Source organism: Clavelina lepadiformis, chromosome 4 (assembly GCF_947623445.1).
Source record: "Clavelina lepadiformis chromosome 4, kaClaLepa1.1, whole genome shotgun sequence".
Lineage (NCBI taxonomy): Eukaryota > Metazoa > Chordata > Ascidiacea > Aplousobranchia > Clavelinidae > Clavelina > Clavelina lepadiformis.
Window position 1 is genome coordinate 16,073,131 of NC_135243.1, and position 9,431 is coordinate 16,082,561.

The 9,431-nt window shown below is 34.1% G+C and overlaps 2 protein-coding genes across 3 annotated transcripts; one reads left to right on the plus strand and one right to left on the minus strand.

The window, feature by feature from the left end:
• The first annotated feature begins 526 nt into the window (after positions 1–526).
• LOC143452036 (translocon-associated protein subunit alpha-like) lies at positions 527–4,158 on the plus strand. Its single transcript, XM_076952856.1, has 8 exons — positions 527–1,623; positions 1,733–1,875; positions 2,701–2,782; positions 2,913–3,043; positions 3,130–3,261; positions 3,333–3,412; positions 3,484–3,692; positions 3,795–4,158. Exons 1-8 carry the CDS (start codon positions 1,548–1,550, stop codon positions 3,866–3,868), a joined length of 927 nt encoding a protein of 308 aa, XP_076808971.1. The 5' UTR covers positions 527–1,547; the 3' UTR covers positions 3,869–4,158.
• LOC143452035 (cilia- and flagella-associated protein 263-like) lies at positions 3,694–8,677 on the minus strand. 2 transcript variants are annotated; one of them, XM_076952855.1, is made up of 10 exons: positions 8,549–8,677; positions 8,329–8,431; positions 6,854–6,983; positions 6,574–6,747; positions 6,253–6,408; positions 6,081–6,161; positions 5,839–5,994; positions 4,659–4,766; positions 4,377–4,532; positions 3,694–4,308 (listed from the first exon to the last, which is right to left on the minus strand). In XM_076952855.1, the coding sequence occupies exons 3-10, from the start codon at positions 6,947–6,949 to the stop codon at positions 4,216–4,218; spliced, it is 1,020 nt and encodes a 339-aa protein (XP_076808970.1). In that variant the 5' UTR covers positions 6,950–6,983; positions 8,329–8,431; positions 8,549–8,677; the 3' UTR covers positions 3,694–4,215. The 2 variants fall into 2 exon arrangements, with proteins under 2 accessions (XP_076808970.1, XP_076808969.1); XM_076952854.1 differs by lacking the exon at positions 8,549–8,677 and having other exon boundaries at positions 8,329–8,517.
• Between the last annotated feature and the right edge of the window lie 754 nt (positions 8,678–9,431).

The following is a 9,431-nucleotide window of genomic DNA, read 5'->3' on the forward strand; positions in this document are numbered from 1 at the left end:
TATATGTGACGTTAATCGCTCGCAATTTTACTTGACATTTGTAGATTAAAAAAGATCAACAAGTTCTAAAATTAGAATTAAAACTTAACATGAATTTTTGAAAACATATTTATTAAAATCTTGAAATTATCACATGAAAAGTATCGAGTACCGGGACCGACTGAAATATCTTTAAAAAAGTAATTCGGTACAGAGATTCGGTACTTTTTTAAAAAGCACCGACGGTACCAATGTCGGTATTAAAAAAGTACCGCGGTACAGTAATTCGGTACTACAGTACCGCGGTACTGTCCACCCATGCCCCTTACTACACTACTGTAGATGACTCTGCTTGCTGTCTTGAACTGAGTTATTAGGATTTCATTTTGGGATATCTATGTGCGAACACAAACAAATGTTTGCGGTAATGTCAGCGCTGCGAGTGGTTAAAAAATTTGCAACGTGGATGCTGAATCAGGATTCATCGCTGTGACATCATCAATACACGACGTGACGTGCACTGGAGAGAAAACTTAGTTTGATCATTGGCGGCTCGCCGGGCAGTAGTCGATAGTCGCATTTCCTATGAAGTTTTGTTATTATACCGTATAAGCGAGAGTTGGCTTCATGTTCAAATTTTATGTTATCAGCCAAATCTTTTATTTGCAAACGTATGTAATTGCAAAAATATATGGTGGTTGGGATGGGGTAATGTCTAATGTGGAGGTAATGGGGAACAGGGATATGAGGTGAGTGTAAATTTATTTCGACCGTTAGTGCAGACATCGTCGATCATTAGGCTATAAGCTAGCCTTTGCAGTTTGATGACGTCACAATTTGATTACCTGGTGTTTCGTATACAAAGGCATTCAGACATTTAATAGTATGTAACTGTTTGTAACAATGCATAGTTTGGCTTGAAGAGCAGAACTTTTGGAACACTATAATTTGACCAAATGTCAGCTGAAGAACTTTGTATCAAAAATGCTCTTTTACTTTGATGTAATAATATTTTTTTTATGTTAAATACATAACAAACAATTAGTAATGTATTTTTGTGTTATAAAACATTTTCAAAATAGAATGATTTAAAAACAACCTTTATGATATTATGTGTCATTCAGATTTAATGGGTGAAATTAAATTCGAAATTTCTTCGGATTTGTTTGAGTGCGCTTAATCTTAGTTAGGATGATACCATCACCATAACATCAATAAATGAGTTGGTTATCACAAGTGATTTTGAAGTTTAAGGGTTTGATATCAGCATAGACCAAAATTTCTGATTTATGCCTAATTTCCTACTGTTTTGGTTCTAGTGTTCCTTTTGCGTAAAAATAACAAGTTGCTTATAATCTTGTGCTTAGCAGTTAATGGAAAAATATTTGGTTTTGTTATAAAATTTTTAGTTGCAAGGATTAGTTTCGATTTTGAACATGCTAAAGTTAACTTATCAATTACTAGTTACATATTTAAGTTATTGCAGTTAATTTAAACAAACCAACTGAATTTGTTGCTTCTTTGTGTTTTTCTAATTTTCTTTTTAAGTTAGAATATCAAGTTTAATCATGTTTAAAATAACATACCATTTCATGCTTGTTTTATTATTGGTGCTTCCAACCATCACCCTCCTTCAAAGCAATGGTAAGAAATATAATAACAAAATCTTAGAACTTGCCACTTGTCAGATTTTCATGACAAAGAGTTTCCTAGAATGTTGTTATTCATTGTTGAGTGAAATTTTTGCATAAAGTTAAAGTTTCTGCCGAGGAAGATGCTGCAGAGGATGAGGTCATGACTGATGTTGAAGGAGAAATTGAAACAGAGGACGATGATGATGAAGGCATTGTTGAAGAGGAATCTGAGAATGGAGAAGAAGCTGCCTATCCTTCTGCAGTAAGATCGATGAAGAATGTTGTCTAAACCAGGGGTGTCAAACAAATGACCTGCAAGATTGTTTAATCCAGCCCGAGACTTCAAGATATAAATTTTGGGAAAAAAAAGCACATGTATGTGTGCCGTGTGCGTCAACAATACTAGAAGTATCCAGAAACTTGTTATACTTAGTTAAGAAAGATTTTATCAGTTACGACCATTAAATCATTTCTAATTTTAAGGCAAAACATTACTCCTTCGAACCATGTACTCAATTTTGTTTTGTATGGAAAGAAATTAATCATTTTTTATAATATATAAACCAAACTCCTACCATCAACCCAGAAGCAGCTAGCAAACTTTGTTACATCATGTTGGCACTCAAATGACATGTTTGAATTGTGACATCACGATGACCAAGGTGAATCAATACACGATTGGTTATAAGTAAAAGCATGTAATATAAGTAAATCTGATTTCAATTGAGCTTGGCTGATGCTCAACAATTGCAGTTATATTCACAAAGCTTTGGGATATTACTATGTGTTAATGGTTTTCTATGTCATTTTGGGTACTATAAAGTAGAAAAGAATGCCACCGGTATATAGTTAACAACGGTATAGCCAAGCTAGGGACTGCATATGAGAATTAATAGTATTTGTGTGAAATAACTCGGCTAAGCTCATCTTTGATATGTTAGTGCGACTTGCACCGTACCAGAAACTTTATTTGCAGCCTTAGCTGCAATATGAGTTTGACACCCCTGTTGTAAAGAGAATGATGTTACTGTTTAAGAAATTGTTAATTGATTCATCAGTAACACTAATTTGGTTGAATTTCTGACAGAGTGAGGAAGATGAAGAACCAGATGTCATAAGTGCTCACAAGGAAGCAGAAACTGCAATTATATTTGCCTCTGGTGTTGAACGTATGCTTTTGACTTGTCATGTATATTATTTAATCAGGTTTTGTTTGTGGTTTGTTGTGCTGAGCAGACTAGTGATTTTGGTGATACTTTTGACTTTGGTTGAGTAAAAATTTGTTTACTCTGTTTTTAGCTTCTGTTTTGGCTGGAAAGAAAGCCAGTGCTTACATTCATTTTGCAAATAAAGGATCCAGCAACTTCATCATTACTTCCATTGACGGTTCATTCCGTTATCCACAAGATTTCTCATACGTGATCCAAAATGTAATTTCATTTTAAGTAAATACTATACTGACACCTTGCCCAGGTGAATCTTTTCCTCTCAAAAAAGCTAAATACAATCTATTCAGTTTACAGTGATTAGTCCGAACAAGATGATTGATGCAGGATATGAAGGCTCTTTTCAATATGAATTTCAACCAGGAGAACTTTCAGGAGGAAGATCATTTGGACTCGTAATTAATGTCAATTACAAAGACACAGTAAGAATATGCTGATGGTCATACTGTTGCAGCAACAATAACTATTCATTAATTCCGAGCAATGTATTTAGGAGGAGAACCTGTACAGAGATGCGGTTTTCAATCAGACAGTGCAAGTTATAGAAGATGAAGAAGGCTTGGATACGGAAACGTATGTAAAATAGAGGGCAAAGTTTAACATTATTTTGTTTTAATTTTTAACTCGCCTATTATTTTTTCAAGGTTTTTTATGTATCTCATGTTGCTTGGAATGAGTGGACTCATTCTTTTGGGTGTATTCCATAATGTTAGTGGTAAATCAAGGCGTGGTAAAAAGAGAAATACGCCATCTGCTAATGCTACAACCCTCAATAAAGTTCAACTGGAAACTGGAACGACAAATGGCCCTGTGGATTACAACTGGATTCCTGAGGAAACCTTGAAAGCAATAAGTATGCCCAAGAACTTTTATTACTGTGATACATATAAAAGTAAATAGCTGAAATTTTTACACACCTTAACTCTGATTGATAGCGTAATTTTCATTGTTTCAGACAAAGGAACCCCTTCACCGAGGAGATCACCCAAAAAGCGAGCCAACAAACAGCGCTCGTCAGAAACGGAATAATTATGCTTGGGTTTTGCAATTTGTTGCATTTTACAATAGGAAGCAACTGTGCGGGTAGCATACCTACTGCAATGTTAGCAATATTTGCCACAAGATATTTGAGTAATGATTTGGTAGTATGAAGATTGGAGACTAGAGTAATAATATTTCTTTTGTTTTTTCACCGCAAAAATACTGTGTTAAACTATGAAGTATTTGGTACATGTTTTAATGAAGCAATTTAAAAACGAAATTACTGAAATTCCTGCAGGTATTCTTGTTTTCAATAAATAAAGTTGGTGAGTCAAAAAGTTTGTATTCGTTTTGTTGCTTTGCTGCTGATTTCAGTTAGGACAATTTTGCAGCGTTTAATGACTATCACCAGAATGCATCCAATTTCCTGTCTGCTGACTTTGTGACCATAGCTGTTGCCATGATTTTCGATGGGTTTTTAAAGCCATCTGAAAAAAATCTATGTGTGTAAGTTTTGGATGGGGAGTCATGACTTAACCAAGCAGCAATAAATCACCTGTGCGATTTCCACTTTTCTCTCCCAACTTTTAACAGTTTTCTGCAGTTCAGAAAGACTTGCCTTTTTCTCAACATACTCTTGTATATCTGGTACTCTGTAGTCTGCTAAATGTTTTTTAAGTTGAAAATTCTTTTTCTCGGCTACCATTCTCTCCTACATATAGTGACAAATTTGTATAAAACATTTTTAGGGAAAGAGACCTATACAGTAACTGCAACCTTAAAAAGTTGTAAAGAATAGCAGATAAATACTGTATATTCAAATTTTGATGTGAGTAACCTGTTCAACAACGATAGTTTCAGCTTCATTCTTCATAAGCATTTCATTTCTGGAAGCAATTTCACTTTGTAGTTTTTCTGCTTCAGCAGTGAGTGTGTGAAGTCTTTTCTGCGAACAAATCACATACAATTACTGAAACCTGGTCCATATACCATTTCACTCAGAGGTATCAAACAATGATTGATTCTAATGAACGTTAAAGTGTAAGCAATACAAGTTCCATTTCATCAATGTAATCAACAACAAAAACTACATTGAAAGCTTTTGAAATAGTGGATTGGCAGGCATCTTTTTTGTTGAGTCTCTAATCTTGATAAGCTGTTGTTATAATGTATCTGGTATCGTGTATCAAGTTTGTATGGCGCTATGCATTGGCCTGCGCTACAAGGAATGCATTGTATTAGTGGTCCTTGTTATGTACATATTGTTTAATGCTTGTATTGCTTGGCAAACCACACCTCAGCAAAATAAAATTGAAAATGTTTTTTAAATACAGTGATCTAAAAGTTTTAGGCTTAAAAACATAAGTTTTCAAAAGCTGCGTCTAAAATTCCTGCTTCCCCACCCAATCTTGGGTTTTTATGTCTCAAAAAATGCTTTGTAATACCTTGAAGTTAAATGTATTTTTCTATTTCTATGTACTAAAGCTGCCAATTTATGTTGTACACTTTGAAACGACATATGTCTGCCTGTTATAAGTTTTCTTATAATTTATAATTGATAAGCAGCCATAAACAAGGAAATGTAACAAACAAAAAAGATTAAAGGCTTAAAATGGCCTATGCCCAGGGTTGCCATCAGTCTGGTCTTAAAAATAAGGACGACTAGGAAACGAAAAAAGAATACCACCTTACACAGTGCACAACAGGAGAAGGCAATCAATTTTCCAAAAAACAAAAAAAACAGACATTATTTGCATGTTCTGAATTTCGGCATCTCTTTGGTACAAAATGGTATACAAAAGGAGTTGAAATGCCCAAAGTAGGAACCTCTGCCCTAAAAATAAGGACGCAAGTGAAAACAAACATGTTTCTCAGAAATAAGCACGGAATGGTGACCCTGCCTATGCCTAAAAAAGGTTTGGTTTGTGAAAGGAGGGGGTCCTAAATATGTTAGTGACTGTACATGTGACATTGAATGTGTCCAAGCTAAATAACACAGATCCTTGCACAATGCACACCTTAAATCGATTTAGGATTTGCAAAGTATTTCCCGCCATAAGTTTTAGCCTTAAAAGTTCTTGATTTTTTTCATCAATTTTTTCCAAGTATTGCTGATTTTCTATTTTGAGCTGATTAAAATCAACTTCATGTAAAACTTCTCCCATTTCTTCTTTCTGAAAATATATTCAGTATTTAAATGCAAATAAAAGTTTAATAAAATTAAATAGCTATTGTCTGATCCATCTAAATTACCAGTAACCTGTTTTAGTTGGAGCTGTAATTTCTTCTTTTGAACTTTCAAAGTGGAGTTCTTTAGTCGTAATTTTTCAATTAAGGTATCCTACATAAAAATGGTTCATCAATAAAGGGAATACAATTTCCTTGCAAAACATGTTTCCACTACAAGCATTTAATGACATTTTTACACTCACTCGACAGCGAAGCTTGTCTTCGTAGTACCTTACAACTTTCTCAGCAACAATTTTTCCACTTCTGGGGTTAACCGAACCTTTACAAATATCACGATCAAACTCATACATTGCTTTCTTTATTTCAGTAACACGGAGTTCTGCTTCTTCTAGGCTAGCCTTGAAGAAACGCCAAAATAATTATTTACATTATGATGAGTTGCTAATAAATTTAAAAAATCCATTCTTTTGTAAATAAATGATTCCAAAAAAATCACCTGCAATTCTAGAATTTTAGTTTTATATCTTATTTAATATAAAGGTATACTACTTGGTTGGCAATACCCGGTAGTTGTCAAGCACACGTTCTGATTCATCCTTGAGTTTATCTATCTCATAGCGAAGTTCTTCTAATTCTCTTTGTGCAATGTCACATTTTTGTTCTGCAGTTAATCGTAAAAGTTTGTCAATGGCACTGCTTCTTGATTTTGATCGCTTGCGAGAACCTCGAGCGTGCATCTATTGTTGAAAATCATGAATTCGATTAATATGTATTTACAGAATTAAAAATCTAAAAAGAAAATAGTCTGGACTGCAAGACTGTACAGCTTCCAAAACATCATACTTCTTGTACGTGAGACACAGGGGTGTGAAAATTAGCATTAGGCTGAAAACTGTTGGTATCTTTCGGTTCAACTCTTCGGAAAAATTTTTCAAACATCTCTGTTTCAACACGTATGACTTCATTTCCTCTTCTACAAACAATAAAAGTTTGAAAAGGAAGCTTTAAAACATTGTGAACTCTTTCTGGAAAATGTGGGTAACTTTGTATATATATAACATATTTCTTCTGTCTCAGCTATGGAAAACACATGATTAGATTAAGAATGCCTACGTATAGTTACTAACAAGCCACGATTAACACAACAAAAATGCAATCCAAGCTACAAAATTAAACATGCCATCAAAGTATAACAATTCATTACTTTTTGGAATTTAAAATACAAGTTGCTCAAAGTCAATGCAGCATGTTTTAAAAAAATGCTAATCTGATCCAGTGGTGTACTTACGATTGAGCCAAACTATCTTGAACCCTAACAAGGACAAAGACCAAAAACTTTGAATGTTAATAGTATAAAATTGATTAAAGTCACCTTTAGCCTACATGAAATAAATGAATTTCCACATTTGGTAAATTTATGCAAATAAAACTTTTTAACCAGATTCATGTCAACATGTTAACTGCAAAGAACGAGGTAACTTGTGGAGATTGGACATCTGGCCCACATTGTCTACCACAAGTTTTCCCGTCCTTTGCATCTGAGACAATAACAGAAAAAAGCTTAACAACAGAACCAAACGTATTTCAGGAAAACTTAATTGAAAATGCAGAACACATAATTGAATATATATCATGATAATCTGGGTGTATATTGCTTGGCACCTGGGACCAGATAGGAAAATCAGGCACCAGTCTAAGTGTTAAAATGGAAAATTAAAATGTCACTAATTGGGCCCTGTACCATAGTTTTCATGTCATTAGCTAAAAAATGTATAAAATTTACTTTTATTATGTCATAGATGAACTATGATTTGAGATTATTGAACTGGAAAAGTGTTGAACTATAGCCTTAGAATGTTGATACAAACAGAAGTTTCTGAGTACCTGAACTTGAATCATTTATTTGTATCAAGACCTATTATAGTTGATTTCACCAAAAGCCGCAGTTAAACCTTAGTGCGAAGTTAAGTATGGTCATTAGCTGTGTGTAGATTCTATAGTACTTCATATTGAAATAGTTATGGCTGATAAGGTGATTTAAACAAAAGACCAGAGACATTAAAAAACCATTGTCTCAATAAACTTGACAGCATGAAGGGTAGCTTGTAATTTGACATTTCGCAGTACACCTGGAGAAGCAAGCTTATGCTTGCGAAAGCTTGTGTACAAAAATATAGAGTTAACCTTCAGAGTGCCAAACTATATACTGTTTTTTATTTTGCATTTGCTATACATTGAGGAAGATCTGTTAGGACTTGTTATCACGAAATTAGCAACTCTTCTAAAATAAGTCATTTGTGTATATTTACAGTACATACATGGTTTGTTCAACTAGCTGGAACAGCTGTTCATCACTTAATTCAAGAAGTGGATCATCTTGCTGGTCTGTTCCTGTCGTAGCTGAAATTACACTTTCAGAATCTGCCATTTAAGATATACTGTATTACTATGAATATTTAACTTACTTCAATCAATGATTGGTATTTACGCTGAAAAAAAATTAATGAGTTTACAGCTAGCTAAATCATATCTCAGTACCTTGTCGAGAAAATCAATATTAGGTGGGGAAAGATAAACTGGCTTTCAGATATGACAAAGAAGTAATGGCTACAAAATTTGTAGTTAAAGGCGCATTTTATAATTAATTTTCCTAGGAGGGAGGTTCTGAAATGTATTTTGTGTTACCCCATATCATCCTTTTCATACCGAAATAAGAAGTTCTCAAAAATAAAGAATAGTAGCTGCAGATTCTTCTTGGATTATGACTACAGTATGCGTACGTCATATGCTTAAATTTGCACACACATACAAACAATGGCTAACAGACATTCAGCATGCTCACAGTTGCAGCTGCAAACGTGAGTCAACATAACGTCAAGGGTGCTGTCTCCAAATTAATCTAATTGATATTTTTTCTGAGGAATGGACTTATTGAAAAACATTTGATTTTATCTAAAGCTCTGAAGATTTGCACCCAGACTGCAGCGTTTTGAATACACCACCAATCAATACTGCTTTTCATGAACTTCAGTGTCACACTTAAGGTGCATTATTTTGGACTTAATGACTTAGACAGAACTCCTGTGCACTCTATTTTCAATTGGTTTAAAGTTTGAATAAGTCAAACTGTGTACATTAAGTCTACGGTGTAATTGTGCATCTAAGTGTGCAATTTTATTGTATCTTAGTATTTTTGCGAACTGCACTTGTCATTTTTAGTTGTTTGGCGCACCCAAGATGTTGCTGAAACCGCCATACCCTGCATGCATTCCGGGATTTTACCTATCTAAAGCTTCATTTGTTGCTCTGTACACTACTGTCATAACATGACTTGATTCATTTTAAAAGGACATACTAAAAGTATTAAAAGGCTGAATTTGAAAACAGTGTTTTCCAACTAGCTGGCCAGGCCGATTTTTGG